Below are 21,697 nucleotides of genomic sequence, written 5' to 3'. Positions count from 1 at the left end.
CAACCAAATTGCCCCAGTTGCTAGGGAGGGTAGAGTCACATGGGGTAACCTCCTCGTGGTTGCGATTAGGGGTTCTCGCTCTCAAAGGGGCATGTGGTGAGTTGTGTGTGGATCGTGGAGGGTATCATGTGCCAAAGTGGCTCGCTGTGCATGACACCGCCGAGACACAAAAGTCATGCACAGCGAGCCACGTGATAAGATGCGCGGATTGACTGTCTGAGGTGAGTAACCGCAACACCTTGAGGAAGTAGTGGGAACTGGGTATTCCAAATTGGGAGAAAAGGGGATACAATAAAAAAAATGTTTAAAATAACCCCTCTGCCAGACTTCCTCCCAAAGGCCAAATGCTGATCTTAACCGCCAGGCCTCAGGTGACACTTTTGTCAGACACCCTGCAGTGGAAAAAGTCCTCTGAGTTAAAGCATGCACTTCCTCTCTCCTTCATCTGCCTCATCCTAAATCACAAATCAGCCACTCTCTCTCCCGTTCTTTCATGCCGGCATATTTCTTTCCACCGCATCCCTGCTTTCTATCCTCTCATCCCTCGCTCTTTCTGTCCCATCTCAAACCTGACAGCATGACAAATGCTGCATTAGGCACTCTATTGCAATGTGGCCTGTTTTGGATTAGGCGAGAGATTGAGGTGGAGATGTTTACACTGGCCATCAGTGCCGGTTCTTCAGCAGACTGCAAGGTCAGTATAGAAGACAGAAACCTGTGCTCATGGTCAATGGGGAGAGGTTGAGAGTGCCAGATGTAATTTACAACGACAGCTCCTGAGGGACACGTTACCCACAGTTCAACATCCAACAAAGAGACCCTTAGGTTAGAGATTGCATTGATGAGGAAAAACCTGAAGAAGCTCAAAAAGGATTGAGCCTCCGGTCCCAAAATAAAGTAGGGAATGGCTAATAACTGGCATTAAAACAATTAATCCTGGCTGATTTATGAAATTGAGTAGTCTGATTATTTTCAGCAGATCAGTTCGTTCGGATGTTTCAATGAATCAGTTAAAAAAAACTATTTGATGGATTCGCCATTCAAAAGCGGTCTCAGAAGGTCTTGCTGCATTTATAAATGTTATTTTTTTTATCATTAAATAAACAAACTAATTAAATAAATAATACTGTTTTTCACTATATTATCTATTAAACAAATTGTTCCCCAAAAACAAAAATATTGTTATAATTTACTCACCCACAATTCATTCCAAACCCATACGATTAAGAGGTAGACCGGCATATAGTTTTTACCGAATAATTTGTGCCGATAGTTGCTTTTTGAAACAATTGGTTATTTGCAAAAATCTATGCCTCCATTCTTGATTAACAATCACGTGGGATTTGGTGTATCTAAATCTTACATCATTAGCAATATTTATCCATATTTTATCCTCACTTCAATGCATATTTGTTGTTATGTTTAGAGAATCAAGGTTTCAATATTGAAGCTACATGCCCAATCAGCACATACATCATGTCTTCAAATTCATATCTCCTCATGAAACTTCATCTGGTCAAATACCTATATTAATACAGAACATTAATAATGAATAATGTACAGATTTTGCACTTATGGAAATACATTTTGTTACTTTTATTCACCAAAGTGGCATTCAACAGATCACAATGGTATATTCAGGACATTAATAACGTGAAAAATTACTATTACAATTAAGAAAATGTTTTTAAAAAAAATCAGAACTTCTTAAACTATTTCAAAGAGGTCACATCAAAAAAAATCCTCCACGTGCAGCAATGACAGTTTTGCAGATCCTTGGCATTCTAGCTGTCAGTTTGTCCAGTTACTCAGGTAACATTTCACCCCACACTTCCTGTAGCACTTGCCATAGATTCGTCTTGTCGGGCACTTCTCACGCACCTTACAGTCTAGCTGATCCCACAAAAGCTCAATTGGTTTAATAAAATATATATATATATAGTTTGGGGTGTATTATTGATATTTTGGAAAATAATAAACTGTATCTGGGATTTAATTCATTTTTGTAGCCATTATATATGTGCCCATCATAGTAATGAAAGAACAAGAATTGATTAATCGGCCGATTAATCAGTATTCTGCCTTTTCCAACACCTTAGTTATCAGTATTGGCAAAATCCACTATCAGTCCACCACTATGACTTGCGTTCATCCTTGGAAAAAAAAAAAAATATTCTATAACATATTTTAACTCCCAAACTTCAAGTGTTAACATAAATACATTGCAAATCATCATTCATCATTTAAAAGAACTGGCCTAAAATAAACTGAATTAAACTTATTTTTCAGCTGTGCAGGATTGCACATAAACTGAAGACTGTGCTAGTAATTATTCAGGAGCCCAACAATGTCACTTCCTCTTAAAATGAGAAACTTTTCCAATTTTCACATCCCAACTATTTCCAACTGAAAAATGATGCACCATTTTTGTGTTTCTCTCAACTTAATGTTAAAAGTGAGCCCCATGAGTGATGAGAACTGTCTAATGGCTGCACCAGTGTAAAAAACTAAAGTCTTTCAACTGAAGTACTCCTTGGGCATTAACTCAAGAAAGTGGGTGCCAAATAACCAAAGTATTGCATGGGTAAATGTGTGTGAGTATCAATTCACACACAAAAACCAAACCTCTCCCTCCCAACAGGAGCTCACATCTCATTAGACAACACTGGAATAGATGTGGAAAAACCAAAATTATGTTTGCAGTAAAAAAAAAAAAAAGTGTCATTTTAGACAGGGACTGTCCATGTGTTGAAAAAATCAGGGTGGACTGCACTGATGACGAAATTGAAATATCGCATACTATGCATGGAGCGAAAACCAAAGCTGAAGTATACTTTGGCCTTGACATTTACTGGTCTCTAACTACTTTCAATGCATTGTAAAAAAAATAAAAAATAAAAAAATAGCTTGGAACATCTCCTGTTGTGTGAAAAAAAGACATACAGGTATGGGATGACCTGATATGGTAAGTCAATTATGACAATTGCTTTTTTTGGTTAGGACTGGGCAATATATAGAATATTAATGATATAATCTATATAATTTAGCTGATGATGTAAATTTGACCAATATCGTGAATGTCGTGATGATTTTAATGGGCTATTATTTGGCCATTATGTTTCATAAAGAGCGAATCAGTAGACTAATTTCATGATCCTTCAGGCTGCAAAATTAATCAAAATAACATAAAAATGGCAAGTTGTCATATGTGATTATTAATCCACAAAAGACTGTGATTGAAAGACAGATAAACATGGTCTGTGTGTGATTCAGAACAAACCGGTGATGCGCTGATATATTTGCATGCGCATGGTGGCACTCTCACAAAAGTGTGAAATCAGAATATTGCAGGATCAAGCATTTGCGCAATTCCAGAAATTAGTAACCGCTACAAGATATTATACAAATCTACAAACACGTCACCATATTACAGAAAAGGAGGAGATAACAGCATTTCAGGAAATGCATAACATTGCAAACATGTTGCCTTTTCTGTGTCAAAATAAAAGCTCATTGTGAATTTGAAGTAAATATGACAGCACTTTTGGTGTCAAAACAAAAGCCCTAGATGAAGGTGACGTAAACAGAAATCATATATATTACTTTTGTATAATGCAAATCTAATAATCATAATAATGATATTTCAGCATTATATTATAAGAATAAACCTGACGTATCCTACAGTAATAATTTAGTATTATGCAATGTTAAACTGGGGTTTCCAAAATAAGTCAGTGAAGTAGCTTTGCACAGTAAAAACATTTGAAGGTAAATAATACTTTTTATTTAGCTACTATTTATCATTGTATATGAGATTTAAAAAGAAAGTGCATATCAATGAAAATGACAGAATTTAATTCTCCCTTGTGTTTATTTAATGAAAAACAAAGTATTATATTTTAATATAATATAATTTAAAATATTGAATCTATTTGGCTACAGTGGCTGTTTGGATAAAATTATGGTTCCCTCTGATAAAATTTTTTAATAAAAACAAACAAACATTTTGAGCCACTTTAGAGCAAATACATATTAATCAAGATATATATCGAAGGGGGCCTAGGAAGCTCAGCGAGTATTGCTGACTACCACCCCTGGAGTTGCGAATTTGAATCCAGGGTGTGCTGAGTGATTCCAGCCATGTCTCCTAAGCAACCAAATTGGCCCGGTTGCTAGGGAGGGTAGAGTTACATGGAATAACCTCCTCGTGGTCGCGATTAGTGGTTCTCGCTCTCAATGGGGCGCATGCTAAGATGTGCGTGGATCGCCGAGAGTAGCATGAGCCTCCACATGCTAGCCACGTGATAAGATGCATGGATTGACGGTCTCAGAAAAGGCAGAAACTGAGACTTGTCCTCCGCCACCCAGATGGAGGTGAGTAACCGTGCCACCATGAGGACCTACTAAATAGTTGGAATTGGGCATTCCAAACTGGGAGAAGAGAGATAAAATTTTTTTTTAAAATGTATATATATCTATATCGAATATCATCAATAGGCTAAAAATATTCAGATATAATTTTTAAGACATATCGCCCAGCCCTATTTTTGGTTGAATCAGTCCTTTTAACTACACAAAGCGTTGGAGACTGGTTGCTTTGCTCCAGTCAAGCAAAATTATATCAGCTGTGGGTTTCTGTTGAGGGATAGCTTGATTTTGTGGCTCACAGTATGAAGCATGATATTTGCTTTTGGATCTGCAAAGTGACCAGGAAGGGAGAAAATGTATAATTTTAAAAGGGTGCCTGAAAGCAGAACGTTTGGGCCTTCAAACATGTTTATATTAACATGCTGTGAAGGGATGAATCTCACAAAACCTGTAAGGAACATGTCTGTAAAATGACACCCCCCCCCCATTTCAGTACTGCCATTTATTCTGTATTCCAAGTATTTTCTTTTATAAATCATTGACAATGAATTGATATTAATGGGAGGCACAAAACAATGTTAGCAGTTAATATTAGTTGTATTTCAGATTTAATATACATTAAGGCAAAAAACAATGATGCTATTTAAACAAAAATTATACATAGTAATAATTATTGTACTACCTTTCACTAATTATAATTTAAATGGAAAAAAAAAATCAGTAAACTACAGAACTTTCATTGAAAAAATCATCAAGAATAAAGGGAGGTACAAAACAACATCAGTAAACCATATCCAGATACAATACAATAAATGGGTTGTTGTTTTTCTTTTCTTTTTTTTTAGATGAAATATGACCAGGACCTGGTTTCATGAGATTCACCCAAAAACAATATGCTGTGAAGCTTTGTGCTTTTCTACTGAAAATAAAAAATATATAAATAACTAAAAATATGCCAAGCCCATCTGCTACTTCAAATATAAGTATTCATGATTGTTGCAAGGTTCAAGCGATAGTCAAATATGGCCAGAAGTTTCTAAAGACTTAATATCCTAAGCAGAGATCAGAGCTGCTGGGTTCTACCAAACACACCAAAACACACAGCATCTAAGCCCACATAACATCCACAGGATGAGAACATGTGGGGAATGTGTGTCTCCTCTCTGACACATTCCAGATGACACTGCTGGTCTCAATAGACCTCTGGGCATGAGCTTATCAAAGCACACATCACTAGTGCAAGCATGTGTGTGTGTGTTAAACAGCTCGCAGTGCCAAAATAACATCCAGTCAAATCAAATTAACATGATCCATGAGTTCACATACACACTGACTCAACATGTAAACAGCCATTTCTGGCCCCAAGACGGCCACAAACACCCAGCAAACATATTTCAATAACAGTAAATTCTGGCAAAATACATATTCCTTTACTCTGAGGTCAGAACAATCTATGTTAGTGCGCAAAAGTCGAAGCGCATACATGCATGGTCCCATTGTATGTAAATAACATGCATTTTTATGGTGCTGTTTAATAAAAACCTCTCACATTCCAAATGCAATGCAAGTGCACCTTTCATTCTCAACATTGCCACAAGGGGAGCTATAGCAAGCATCAGAATAAATCAGCATGCTTCTATTGTTAGTTTTCTGTTTTAGCTCAACTTCTGTAATGGCAGAGCAATAGTTTGAAGAGAATCTTGTTGCGTGAGTTGCTTAACCCTTGTGCGTCAATAAATAAAAGTTACTCAGAGGTCAGAGGACAAAAATGTCCACGTCAAAAAAACTACCACAATAATAATATAAATTAATATTATTTTCCACTTTCAAATAGTTTTTCTATTTAGCCAACATCATTCCTGATCATAACTACCAAATATTTATTAATTCTCAGGATTTTAACCCTTTCAATTTCAGTTTTTGTTTTATAAAGTGCCGCTGTTGTTTGTTTATGGAAGAAACAAATGGGTTTTAATGGGGACATTTGTGTTCTGAAGGTCTTGTGTAATTATTTTGAGTAAACAGTGTATTATAGATGCATTTTAGGAACTGAGGTTGAAATATCAAAATTCCCACACAAATACACACCTGTGACTAAATTTATGCCATTGACATTAACGCAGCCTAATTGATCAAAAACTAAAATGTCCCAAAGGTCACACAAGGGTTAAAGTCCATGCCATAAATTACAAAATTCTGCAAATTGGGGCAAAAGGTGACAAGTTTGCAGGTATGAACTAACTTACATTTACATTTAACATTTATGCATTTGGCAGACGCTTTTATCCAAAGCGACTTACATAGCCCTTATTACAGGGACAATCCCCCCGGAGCATCCTGGAGTTAAGTGCCTTGCTCAAGGACACAATGGTTGATATTTTTACCTTAAATATTACTATAACTCAAATTAAATTCAAATGTTAAAACTTAGCAGATTTTTAAAATTGACGTTATTTCCTTGGTCCACAAGCGGGTGCAATGAATACATATAAACTACACAGTAAAGTGTTAAATTATTGCAAAGAACAGATAGCAGTGCTATTTGGCCTAACTCTGTGTTGAAGCAGCTCAGACTACAAGCCCAGGAGGGCATGAATGGAACAGAATGAGAGGATCTCGAGATACACATTTCCAAATTGACTTCCAGTCAAAGCATTTTAAAGACCCATTGTTTAATCTAAGAAATGATGATAGGAGAACAGGACGCATTGGCCAAAGACCTCCACCTAAGGGGCTGTTCACATGAATGCTTTTGCAACCGTCCAGTTAACCATTTGTTTTTATGTGTAGCTAGCCGAACGTTTTTGATTGTTTTGCCACGTATTGTTGTGTATTCAACGTCTCGTGCGGGAACGCTGTTTTAAGATGCCGTATCAAGTTCAAGTTTCTTCAACCTTTAAAACACTTAAAGGTTGAAGAAAGGTTTGCATTATGAAACGTGTTCTGACACTGCGGAAACCAACGACAGGGCAGATCGAGTTTGCCTAGCTAGAACCATCAAACTTGCATGGAATTTTTGGGTCTTGTAGAGAGAAACTCTATCAAATTCACCCCTCCCCCTCTGCCCTGCCCAGTCAGTGAGCAATTTTTTCAAAATGATGAAATTGGTTTTTTTTGCCTTTCTGCTTTGTGAATTAATTGAGGTAATAAAACAAACCTATAGAGCATAAAATAGTATTAGAGTTCTGCTCTCATTGCAGGATTTTACAAGTCATCATATAACTAAATGAAAGGTGGCTGATTGGATTGTAAATATGTGTATTCTTCTAGTGTTCATTGATGGTTGAATGCTGAGCATTCATTTGGACTGGAGGAATATTCCACTTTGAGAGGCAGGTCAGGTCATAAGCTGGGTATTTGGGGAAATACCAGGGTGTGTGTCTGTGTTTTCCCTGCTGAAATTTTTTTTATAATAATCGGTGTTTATAATAATCTAAGGTGGTTTGCTGGTCTTAGATGGCCTCCCAGCCTGGCAAAGCTGATGTTTAGCTGGTCGACTATCTAATAAGTGCCTAAAACCAGCTGCCTTAAGCCCCGTTCACATCGCAAGCAACACAAAAGCATCAGCATGCTTACAGTTGCTCGCTCTGAAAAGCTCTGTAGAACTCCCCATTGTAATTAATGGGAGATTGCCGTGAACGACATTGGCTAAATATTCTCATACATTCTCAACGAAATGGAAAATATTTTTACATGGGCTGGTGGGAAGTGTGATTGTAATGCATATTTACCTTAAGTTTTTTATTTTTTTTTGTAAAAGAAATTATTAAATTACTAATAATTTGATTAACATCTGTAGAGACTGCGAATTAGAATTAAGTCAAACGATAATTACAGTTATGTGAAAAGAGAAAAACTTCATTTAATCGCGATTACACATCTAATAAAATTAGCGTAAGTGAACAGAGCTGTTTATAACATCTCATAACACTCATTTTGTCAATATTTTGTCAATTTTATCAATACATAAATTAACTAACATTCAGCTGTTAGCTTTAATTTACCATTTACCACTCGTGTCAGAGTGGCGCCAGGGCAACAGTTGCTAAGACAGGATTGGTCAGAAGCACTTTTAAAGCAGGGCTTTACGAAAGGTACATTTTTTATGAGAGCACAGCGACTTCCCGCGACACAAGTGATAGTGACCATTAGTGAGTGACAAGATGTGGGCGTGGCGAGTGACACAAAAAAGTTGGGAAAAGGCTAACTTTATGCAAATGACAAGCGACATTCGGGAGCAACTACCAATGAGAAAGAAGGTCACATCATCTAGCTACAGTAAAATACTGGTGTGGAGTACAGGCAAGACAGAGATGTTATAAAGTAGTGAAGAATTACACTACTCTATAATCACTGGTCTGTAACCACATGCATGGATATAACAAAACAGTGTCAGATTCTGCCATTCTGAGTGAGATTCATATTATAATGTTTATTAATATTTCATTGTTTAATGATATGAAGCAACGAGCACTAGTTCAGGTTATAATAAATGCTCTCCTTTGCAGAATCTTCATTTATAGAGGCAAGAGAATTGATTCCTTGTCAAATTAGAATGATATCTTAGTTGTTCCCCGGCAGAATAATTTGTAATTAGCATTACAAGCGCTACTATGGCCAGACGTGCAGTCAACCAATAACATTAGAGCAACACCAATATGAATGTCAACTAGTAACTTCATAGTTAACAATGTCGTTGGAGGTTTGGACTGGGCTTTAGACTGGTTCATGATGATTTTCTCAGCAGGCTTGATTTGGAATGAGGTTTCTCAATGACAAATTGAGAAAAAAGGGCATATACACAGGACGCATTCTTCCATTTCATATGCACTATTTTGCAATTGTTGGTGTATGTACACATGCATTAGAAAATTGCATTGTGACTTGCTTTTGTTTCCACATCTTGTATTTTTAGACAACATGTTGCATAAAAAAACTCATATGTCAGTTTTAAAACAAAAGACTATAAAAAGAAGCTAGACATGGGATATCAAGAATACAGAATGTTTACATTAAAAACTGTAATATACTAGATGTCTGCTACAGTGTCAGAGGTTGTACACCCTGAATTGTACAACATGCTCAAGAAACTACAACAAAAGATGACTGGGGAGAAATATCAACAGTGAGGTCCAAAATACTCCCACCACTAGTGAAAATGCTTTGATTTAGCCATTTTATAAATTAATACAGTTAAATATTTAAACAAAAATCAAAAAATAATGCATTATTTTTAATAATATTATCAGTGTAACATATTGAGAAAAAAAAGTCCATAAAAGAATCCTACAATTTTCAGAATTTCACAGTATTTGGTATGTCCACATTTTGCATTAATGACAGCATTCACTCGAGCTGACATGGACTCCACAACTTTGTGGAAAACTTGATTTATGTCAGCATGATTTGAGAATGTTCGAAAGAGCATCATCGTGAGTGATTAATTGGAAGCAAGAAAATCTGCTATTTTGTACAAAGGAGTTAATATGGTCAATGTCACAAATTATTTGATTTTACCTGGAAATAGTGCAAATCTTAAACTGCTTCATCAATTTAAATTTCTAAATAATACTGTTGCTTTATTTACTTACTTAATCAAAATACCAAAACTGTTTATTGCCTATTTAAATACCAGAATTGATAGTCAATGTGGATTTAGACTTTTGAATCCCAAGCATCCATCTCACTGAGAGTCTCTGGTGAATTTGAGCATAAGAACGCACCTCAACACCCATCCGATCTGTTTCATTCAGTTGCACTCCGTCTAGCTGGTTTTGAACGCAAGATCATATTCTGTATGCCTGCTTTGAGTTACACATCCCAATGCTAACCACTTTCTCTCTGTATACAGAGCGAGATGTGTGTGATCTTTCTTCTTAACAAATGATCCAGATTCAGATGTATGTCAGACCCCGTAGACGTGACAAACAGCATATTTACAGGCGTGGAGAATGAAAGGAGAAAAGATCACTCAGTCAACTGACACCTGCACCTTGATCTAGAGACACGGAAACTCGAGCACTTCCCAGGAATGTCTGGCTGGCGGAGGAAAAAAGCCACTTCTAAAGCACAATGAACATTACAAGCCCCTGTGTCTATCTTTACAACAAAACAGATTTACAAGGAGACACAATCCAACCCTAGCTTATTTTACCAAGGGTTTAATTTCAGAGTGTAAACATGTTCTAAACACACTCTGACATTTGGATGAAATAGGTGCGTGTTTTCTGTACTGGAGGTGTACATGCCATCTGGTAGAGGTGAAACCAGCCCAGATGAAAAACATATGGTAAGAAAAAGAAGAAAAAAATGTACTATACTTCTGGAAAGAGTGAAATAGACCAGATCTGTTCAAACTCCAAGAAACAATTTCCTTTACAAAATAAATGACAAAAGGGATATATGGTAAATGGTCTGCACGTATATAGCGCCTTTTTATCCTTAGCGGTATTCAAAGCACTTTACACTGCGTCTCATTCACCCATTCACACACACATTCACACACCAAAGACGGCAGAGCTGCCATTAGGAGCCACATGGGGTTCAGTGACTTGCCCAAGAACACTTCGGCATGTGGAGTCATGGGGGCCAGGAATCGAACCACCAACCCTGCGATTAGTTGACGACCCGCACTACCACCTGAGCCACAGCCGCCCCAAATAATATCAGAATAGAAAACGGCAGCAATGATTTTTTTTCAAAGTGAAAATTGTATTGAATATATTACTCAGAGAGGTTGGCTAAAGGACTTTTTTCCACTTAAATTGTGGGTTGTTACTCACCAAAACCAATATTTATGATACGTTCGGGTCAAATGAGTCACTATCAACTGCTATTGAACAGACGACCGCAGCATTCATTAAACATTCATAAAATTCTCCTTTTGTTTTCCACATGACAAGACAATCATATGGGTTTGGAATGAAATGAGGTTGCGTAAATTGTGACATCATTTTCTATTTCTATTACCTTTTCCTTTAAGGTGAGAACTGTAAATGTGATTTTGCCTTGTAATTTACATGAGTGCCGTAACGTAGGGAACACGTTCATTTGTTCACAGCCACATGAGTGAGTCAGACCATTTCATGCTCAAAACAGGGCTAGATTAAACCATATAATATCATCTTTCATACTGACAGTCTATTATTTCACTCCCCATTACCTCAGAATCACATGAAGAGCTTTGATCACATGTCTGTTTCTGTAATGCGGATACATTACTTATCCTTTTCCCCAAATACTTTCCAGACTGTACTCGTATTAAAAACGTTGACCTAAAACACTTTGTACTATTGGATACGTACTAGATTTGAGGGCAGAGGAGTTGACTTCAATTTCTCCTCCTCTGATTGGTTGGAAGCAGGAGAGTTCAGAGTCGTAGGGTTCTGGGCTGGACTGTCCCGTTATGCTGCTCCCTGTCCCTGTACCTGTTCCATTCCCGGGACTCACAGCACCCCTCTGCTGGGCCTCCTGTTCCTCGTACACAGCAATCAGCTGCAAGAAACACACATCACAATCAGATTTGGAGCACCACACACCACAAAATAAAGATTGTCAAATATATACACACAGATTTAATCACCATGACTGCCAAGCGATTTACATTAAACACACAAATATATGCTCAAAGGACATTATAAAAAAAAATCTAAATTCTGATTGCAGTAGGCATGTTATAAGCAGTTGTTAAATAGCCAATATAAGCACACCTCCGACCACATTTCAGTTAAATTCTATATTAATGTGCCAAGTTACTCCAGGCAACCACATACAGACTACAATTAGGCTCATTAACTGTATTACTTGGATCATTATAATTAATACATGTATTTTATCATATTGCTGTTGCCATTGCTTTGTTTCTACAAATATCCTTTAACTGGGGTAAAATCACTGTAATGTACAGCCTCCTGTGGCTTATTGCTTTATTAAGATGTACTGACCCCACATAATATCTGTGCCTAATACCCACTCACATCACTTGTCCCTCTCTAGTGCATGCCTCAAGTTCATTTTATGGAGTGAATAAAAATGTGGGCGCAAATTTGTCACCATGCTTCCATAAATCAGAAATTAATAATAGTAATCATCAATAACAATAATTGATTTGAGAATATGTTAACTATATGAATTACTTTAACAAATTTTCATTTTAATAGCCGAAGACTTATCATAATCAACAAAGTGAAGACTTGTAAAACTGTGAAATAAACTTAGCTAGATTAAGGAAAGTGAAATCCAGGGTCAGAAATTAAGCGTGGCTCAGGGCAAACATTTCAATTCCTAGAAAATTTTAATTCTGGGATGTTTTTCTTCTTCTCAATTTTCATTAAATCACAATTAATTCTTCTGTTTTATTATTTTTAACATTGTTTATAGTTCTTAATATTCTATTATAGTCCTAGATATAGATATTATGGCATAACATATGAGTTGATATTGATTGAAAAGTAGGGTAAGAAGTAATAATGTCTCAATCTTGAGTTTTTTTTTTTTTTTTGATGTTTAAAACTGTCAGTATATTATAAAGGTAGAAAATGTCCCTGAAAATCAAATCCAGGGGCAAATATGGTCCCTTAAAAAGAAAGTTGATTTCTGACACTTCTGAAAAATTTGTTTTTTCTGACAGTCCACTTCGCATTGGATGAAAAAGAATATGGCATTGGTCAGTGTAAACTGGTTGTACACTATAAATCAGAGACCATAAAACTGTGCACTATAGAGGGAAAACAAATTGGCACCATTCGAACAACACTACAAAATATATGACACCCAAAGAGAAAAGGAAGCGATTTCGGACACAGCAAATGACAATGGGCAAATATCTAACATAATAACCAGCATAAAACTACTTTAACATTTCTACAGCAATCAAACCATACACATACTGGCCTACATTACCTTCTGGATCAGGATGCTATAGAGGACATCTAAGGAGCCCAGCATGGCTAGTGTGTATAAGGTTAATCTCTCTATGCGGTGGCATAAATTCACTTGGCGCTGTTTGTGTGAGAGACCTGCTGGCCTAATCAGCACTGTTGTATACATTTACAGAGTCAATGACACTGCACACAGACTGCTAGCTGCAATGCTTTTCTAGAGGCCTGTGTGTGCGTGTGTGCGTGTGCGTGCGTGCGTGTGTAGGGCTGAATGACGTGAATAAATGTTCAGTCAGGGACAAAAAGAGGAGTTTGCTGGTAAAACCAGAGGCTTCCTACCTAAGAGACAGCAGGAAAGTACATATATAAATAAACAATTCAGAGTGTGACAATGTAAAAGTGGGCTATAGCTTTTAAACTGCAAAAAGCTACAGCAAGATTAAGGAAGATGGGAAGATCATGGATGGCTTAGTGACAAAATAATTGTACAGTAGAACTTTCATTCATTACCATATCTCTCTCTCTCTCTCTCTCTCTCTCTCTCTCTCTCTCTCTCTCTCTCTCTCATTTATCTTGTCTGAAAGGTTCATCAGGAATACTGCATTCCAAACAACTCTCAAGGTGGAATTTTCAACCTGCTGCTCCGAAAAGTGCAGTAGAACACCACTACTGATTATTTAGCTGTAACATCATTGTTTCTTTACAGTACTAAGATCCAAATATATCGACATGGTTTGACCATTTTGTTGATAACTTGCACATTTTTTAATTTATTTTAGCAAATATTGTGTAAAACAATTATTCATTTGATTTAAGCTATTTTGTATCTTATTCACCATCATTTAAATGTATGGAAGTCAGCCATGGTGGAAATGTTGGCGCACTCTTCATAGCTAACGAGAGACAAAAGCCAAAGACAGCTTTGCCCCAGCTGGTGAAGGAGGAGGTGACTTCATATATAGCAATAGATCTTGCTGAAGAACCCCCAGATCATCACAGATCCTCCACCAAATTTCACAGTGGGTGCGAGACACTGTGGCTTAAAAGGCCTCTCCATGTCTCCAGGTGGAGGGTCGGTGATGATCTGGGGGTGCTTCAGCCAGGCTGGAATTCGGCAGATTCATCTTTGTGAAGGACGCATGAATCAAGCCACGTACAAGGTTATCCTGGAAGAAAACTTGCTTCCTTCTGCTCTGACAAAGTTCCCCAACTCAGAGGATTGGTTTTCCAGCAGGACAGTGCTCCATGCCACACATCCAGGTCAACCAGCGGATCAAGACCCTGTCATGACCAGCCAAATCTCCAGACCTGAACCCCATTGAAAACCTAGAAGAAGATGGATTGTAACAAACCATCAAACAAAGAATTGAATCTTTGCACCAGGAGTGGCATCAATTGAAACAGCAATATGAAAGACTGGTAGAGAGCATGCCAAGATGCATGACAGCTGTGATTGAAAATAAGGGTTATTCCACCAAATATTGATTTCTGAACTCTTCCTTAGTTAAAATATTAGTATTGTGTTGTTTAAAAATGAATACAAACTTGTTTTCTTTGCATTATTTGAGGTCTGAAAACACTGCATCTTTTATGTTATTTTGACCAGTTGCATTTTCTGCAAATAAATGTTCTAAATTACAATATTTTTATTTGGAATTTGGGAGAAATGTTGCCAGTACTTTAGTGAATAAAACAAAAATGTTTATTTTACTCACACACATACCTATAAATAGTAAATACAGAGAAGCCGATAGTTTTGCAGTGGTCTCTTAATTTTTACCAGAGCTGCTTATATAATTTTTCTGGAGTCCAAAATTGCATTTTGCATTTACTTGAGTAACTTTTTGGAAAAAAATTACTTTTATGATTATGTTTCAAGGTGGGTACATTTCTGATGAAATTTTTTTACTTTTACTTCGTTGGTCCAAATCTGAGAAGCATCCTTAAAGTGATAGTTCAGCCTTTAATTAATATTACATCATTTCCCCACCCTCATATTCTTCCAACCCCGTGAAACTTTCGGTATTCTGTGGAACACAAAATATTTTGGACAGAATGTTAAGGACTGACATTCTCAGTCACCGTTAATGATGCCTCTATGTGCTTTTTGGAGCTTCACAGTTCTGGTCATGATTCACTTGCATTGTATGGACCAAAAGAGCTAAGATGTTCTTCAAAAAATCTTCATTTGTGTTCTGCAGAAGAAAGAAAGTCATACACATCTGGGATGACATGAGGGTGAGAAAATGAGAAAATGTAAATGTTTTGATGAACTATCCCTTTAATTTGATGCATGGAAGAAATAAGTCATATGGGTTTGGAACAACATGGTGGTGAATGATGACAATTTCCATTATTAATAATAATATTAATAGTATTATTATGAATCATTCTGTAATGCATTTTAAATGTGTATCAGAGAGTAAACATCCATTACATTATATGTGAAAGTAACTAGTTACTCACTACTTATTATTTTTACTGGATACTTTCTTACTCATACTCGAGTAATTTATAACATTATTACTTTTACTTCTACTTGAGTAACTGTACTTTTACATGAGACAAGTTTTCCACACTTATGTTACAGCCTTATTCCAAAATGGATAATATTCATTATTTTCCTCAAAATTCTACAAACAATACCCCATAATGGCAACTTGAAAGAAGTTTGTTTGAAATCTTTGCATATTTATGGGGAAGGGTACAGAAACATTTCTGCAGCATTGAAGGTCCCAATGATCACAGTGGCCTCCATCATCTGTCAATGGAAGTTTGGAACCACCGAGACTCTTCCTAGAGCTGGCCGCCTGGCCAAACTGAGCAATCGGGGGAGAAGGGGCTTAGTCAGGGAGGTGACCAAGAACCCGATGGTCACTCTGACAGAGCTCCAGCATTTCTCTGTGGAGAGAGGAGAACCTTCCAGAAGAACAACAATCTCTGCAGCACTCCACCAATCAGGCCTGTATGTAGAGTGTCCAGACGGAAGCCACTCCTCAGTAAAAGGCACATGACAGTCCGCTTGGAGTTTGCCGCAAGGCACCTGAAGGACTCTGACCATGAGAAACAAAATTCTCTGGTCTGATGAAACAAAGATTGAACTATTTGGCCTGAATAGCAAGCATCATGTCTGGAGGAAACCAGGCACCGCTCATCACCTGGCCAATTCCATCCCTAGAGTGAAGCATGGTGGTGGCAGCATCATGCTGTGGGGATGTTTTTCAGTGGCAGGAACTGGGAGACTAGTCAAGATCGAGGGAAAGATGAATGCAGCATGTACAGAGACATCCTTGATAAAAACCAGCTCCAGAGCGCTCTGCACCTCAGACTGGGGTGAAGGTTCATCTTCCAACAGGACAACGAGCCTAAGCACACAGCCAAGATAACAAAGGAGTGGCTACGGGACAACTCTGTGAATGTCCTTGAGTGGCCCAGCAAGAGCCCAGACTTGAACCCGATTGAACATCTCTGGAGAGATCTGAAAATGGCTGTGCACCGACGCTCCCCTTCCAACCTGATGGAGCTTGAGAGGTGCTGCAAAGAAAAATGGGAGAAACTGCCCAAAAATATGTGTGCCAAGCTTATAGCATCATACACTATGAATGCATGTGATTTTTATCGTTTTTTATTTGTAATAAATTTGCAAAGATTTCAAACAAATTTCTTTCACGTTGTCATTATGGGTTATTGTTTGTAGATTTTTGAGGAAAACAATGAATTGAATCCATTTTGGTATAAGGCTGTACCATAACAAAATGTGGAAAAAGTGAAGCGCTCTGAATACTTTCTGGATGCACTGTATATATATATATATATATATATATATATATATATATACACACACAATTTTATTTTATTTTTTTAAACTATAAGAACTCAAGTAGGAATCTCCCACCTCTAACTTTGAATGGAACGGAGCCTTACACCCACCACCCTGAACGCAATCCTCACCTTCCTTCAACCGATACCTCCTCATCTATCTATCAATCACTGATTGCTATCATCTCTTTCCCAAGACCAAAACTATTTTTCTTGATAAGGCCTACTGCTTTTCTTGACATATCTCTCACACACACACACACACATACATATATATATATATATATATATACACAGCAGAAGAGATGGGGCATGATCACTGTGGAAGACTTTTGATGTATTCACAGAGGCAGGAGAGGAGCGGAGCACTTCCGCCATACCAAAGGAAGGAGAGATAATGGGGCTTTAGAAATGTCATCAATCTGCTCACCCTCGAAGAGATATGAAAAGCGAGAGGGAGAGCACAAAAGGGAGCAAAGGGTCTTACACTAATATGTCTATTTTTCTGCTCTCTCTCCATCCCTCTCTTTGGTCTGTGTGATGATATCTTATTTATTTCTAGTAAAATGTCAGCCTTCCTTTAAAACTATCTAGGCCAGCATTTGAGGGGAAACGCATATAAAAAGAGCCCATCTAAGACAGGAGAGAAAATTCAATTCAGCTTCATCTTTAACACTACCACCATATAGCCGACACACCATTCCCAAATATACACCCTTGGGAGAGAGAGTCCACTGCTAAACAGCAAACCTAATTTCTCAGATATATGTTTGTATATACAGTATGTTTTACATATACTGTATATACTTTGCATTTATGTTTGGGTGAGCCATACTCTTGAGTATTGAAAAAGATTCCCCAATTCGATTAGAATCACTAGCTCTCAATTCAATCTGATTCCGATTCCAATTCCGATTCAATTCACATGGGTATATTTCAGATATAATGTCAATTTGCTTAGACAACATATGAAAGAAATGATCGTTCAACTAGACGAATGCTATGAATTATACAGGGAACATTCTAACTTGGTACATTACGAAAACACACATTTGACAAATTTTATACTATCTTAAGTTTTTCATGAGATTGGTCACATTTAAAAAAATTTAAATCCAAGTAATGCATAATTGTACTAGTGTTGTCACAATTTAACATTTTCAGTAGTTGGTACTGATGCCAATAAAATTGCAAGGTTCTTGATAACAATCGATAACACAGAAAAATGTGCTAATATAGTGATGGGCTATTAACACTCCTTTAGCCTATTTAATAAGTTACATTTCAAATGAAATTATCAATTAAATCAAATTAATGTGTCCTTCAAGTGTTTAATTTTTTTTGTTAGTTTGTTTTAAGTAGGGCCCTACTCAGATCTGTTTTGTTTTCCTAAATCCTTGATTTTCCATTTTATTTTATTTTTTATAATTTAAAGTTTATTTTCATCATAAAAATATTGTCTAATCCAATTAATTCCTAAAACAATTAACCAATGAATATAGAACATTTACTTTTCAATATACAATTACATTTTTTGCAAACTTATCCAGTACAACAGCACTCTTGCTTGTGATTTCCTGCTTAATTTTCATTATGATTATTATTATATTATTATTATTAATAATATTATTACTGTAATTATTAATAATCATTATTATTATTAGTAGTACTGCACTGAATATTGCCATTTACTATACAGTTGTAATATATTTCTGTCACAAATTTCAGGTTTTATTTTGACGTGAGCTTTTATTTTGATGCGTGTTTGATGAAGCTTTACTTGCCCATATGGCCCTGTGTGATCAATAAAATGCAATGCTGTAATTTAATAATATAAATATATAGTTTGCATGTGCTGCTTCTGCACGGTGTATAAGTGCTCTGTTCTGTCATCTCTTATCACACAGCACTCATGATCTTGTGGAGTTATAAGTAGGGTTTTCATAGCATAGCATGTATATTTGCTTATCTATGGTATGGAGAAAAAAAATGCAACTGGACAGAGAATCTCAACAGTGCCTGTGCATCTCCTTTCCTCCTAGACTGATGGTCAGACTAGTCAACTTACGCCACACACACGCCCGCGCGCACCGGAGAAAATGTCAGAGAGAAGCGAGTCGAGGGGGTCTGACTTAATTGAGTCATTCTATTCAATTCAGACTGGGTTGCGGACAGCAGGGAAACAACAATGCCATAGTTCTATATAGGATTGCCGAGGCAGATTTAATGATAATCTCGCAGATTTAATGATAATCTCGCAGTCAGCTAAAGGCTTCTCATCTGCACTTTCACATGACTGTAACAGAACCAGCTGGCGATCATGATCTGCTCTTCTCGCACAGACCTCAAAACCGTGAAACTTCTAGTGAGACTTTTCTAGTTTAAAGGTGCAGTATGTAAATTCAGAAACCTTTGTTATTAATGACACCTGTGGCCATTAATGAACTACGTGCGGCCAGCTACCTGTTGTTCGTGATCACGCACACACTCCATAGGGATGCAAGCATCGACCAATACAATGACGTAAATGTACAAAGTGACTAAATGTGATTCACCGACATAATGCTGACAGATGAGGTAGCATAATTAAAAGTACAGTTATGATTGTTTTAAAACAAACTTTGAGACTGTTTATTATATTTGACTCTCAAGTCCTGGAACAGAGCTGAAACAAAGTGTGGATATAGGTCTGACTATGCCAGACTGTAGTTTGACGAAATCACTTTTCTCTGCATGATACATTGACTGCATTTATACGATAGCCTATGTCGCCGTTAGCTAGCTAGTCAGCTTTATCAATAGCTGTTAGCTAAATTTGGTGGATGATGACTGTTTCTGTTTATAAAATAGACTGTACATTATAAATATGTTGACAATTCTTTATTGACGTGATTCCATCACAACTGTCATTTTGATATATCGATGCGCTATTGTTTTATAATAATAGAATATATTGTATATATATTCTGTACAACCAAGTTACATTACAATAATGAATGGAGATTTTTGCATTATCTTGAACATTGTCAAGCATTCATTTCATGCGTTATTGTTGTTTACCTTGCTGAATAATTACAGATTAACATTGACATTAACCTCACTTTTAGTATAAAGAGTAGATTGTTGAAATTATTTGAAAGTTACGACGCAAGGAAGCTTGCAATTCATTAGCGTTAGCAGGCAAGATCAAGTTAGCTAAAATTACACAGATCAATCCTTATGGTAATATAATTCACATGTTTTGCATGTCCTGTAAGAAGAACGCCAATTCAGGGTCGATTTTGATCCCCAAAACCTAACAAATGTCCATCCAGGAATCAAATACCCTGCCAATGTTCACTCTAGTTTTCGCTCAACCACGATCACATTCCTGCTTAGCCAGACTGGATTCACTAGATACATTTTTATTTATTTTTTTACTCTGAGTTTGTGTAGGAGTCTGTGTTGTGCTGGGAGCCGGGCGTTTGCTAGATAAAGTTATCTAGTGTTGCAGTTTGTCATAGCTGTTTAATAGCAGAAGAGAAGCTACTGTCTGAGGCAAGGCTCTCAGGAGTGTGAAAAAATTCACATCCTTTTTATTTTCCCAGTAAAAGCGACCCGCTCCCTTCGCATGAAAATCAGTCTACATTCTTTAATAAACAACCTAGGAAGTCCGGGAAATGCCAATTTTTTAAGTTGTGTTACAAGCCGTTCACACATAAAAAATAAATAAAAAAAAACATGAAAATGTTTACATATTGCAACTTTAAAGCATTATGAGGAAGTCAAGTTGAACCTCTCAAACAGTAGACACCCCTGACATGCCAAACAGCACTGAGGAAAAGAGCAACGTTGTGCTATGTGCAAATTTTTCTTTTCATTATACATCATCATTACAAAATTGTTTTATGATTTTATATCAGTAAAAGTAAAAGCTATATTTTGAAAAAATATTCTAGTTTCATATGAAATAATCTAAAGGTAGAATCCATTAGACCTCATTTTATATCAACAGTGGCAGTTGTAGTTAAAGTTTCAAGATGTGTTTCAGCGAATATCTATTTTTTTCATAAGTACTATAATTTGTTATTATTATTACTACTATTAATTATTTAAGACTAGCTACACTGACCTAACCATAGTAATGAGGAGCCTTTCCTTCTGTGTAAAACGTGTATTCTGTTTGAACTATGTTTGAAATTAGAAAACAAATGGGATAATAATGGGCTCATAGAAGTAAATATGCTCTTCAGTTTTTAAAATGGGGGGAGAAAAAATTTGATGTCAACAACAAAAATAATGTCATTCGATGCATGTCCTTGTACTTAAAAACCATTAAAAAAAAACTGCAACATAAAAAGAAATGCGACCCAGCATACATTAAATACAGGTTAAGTTTTTACTAAGGTGGGTCGTCACTTGATTTCCAATGTAAAATCTGTCCTCAAGCAAAACCAGTTGAAAACCACTGAGTTAAAGGTGTATGTAGTATATGTTGTTAATAATCATAGGACATTACTTTAAAGCTCACACAGTTGATGTTATTTTTCATTTAGTAGTTAATTTAACATGCTATGCTAACATGTAAACTAACATGCTTTAGTCATATGTTATAGTTACATCCTATTTTATCATGTTTATAATTCAGTTTA

At 36.6% G+C, this 21,697-nt stretch overlaps 1 protein-coding gene across 2 annotated transcripts in view; it reads right to left on the bottom strand.

Annotated features, from left to right (window-relative positions):
- LOC127658564 (partitioning defective 3 homolog B-like) overlaps nt 1-21,697 on the bottom strand; it is a 460,995-nt gene that overhangs the window by 311,452 nt on the left and 127,846 nt on the right. For both annotated transcript variants that reach the window (XM_052147919.1, XM_052147921.1), the window contains exon 4: nt 11,673-11,862. In XM_052147919.1, the coding sequence (XP_052003879.1) occupies nt 11,673-11,862 (190 nt within the window). The remainder of the gene's footprint in view (nt 1-11,672; nt 11,863-21,697) is intronic.

The sequence above is a fragment of the Xyrauchen texanus genome, chromosome 18 (genome assembly GCF_025860055.1).
Source record: "Xyrauchen texanus isolate HMW12.3.18 chromosome 18, RBS_HiC_50CHRs, whole genome shotgun sequence".
In the NCBI taxonomy this organism is placed as follows: Eukaryota; Metazoa; Chordata; class Actinopteri; order Cypriniformes; family Catostomidae; genus Xyrauchen; species Xyrauchen texanus.
This window is presented reverse-complemented; position numbering and strand designations above follow the sequence as displayed.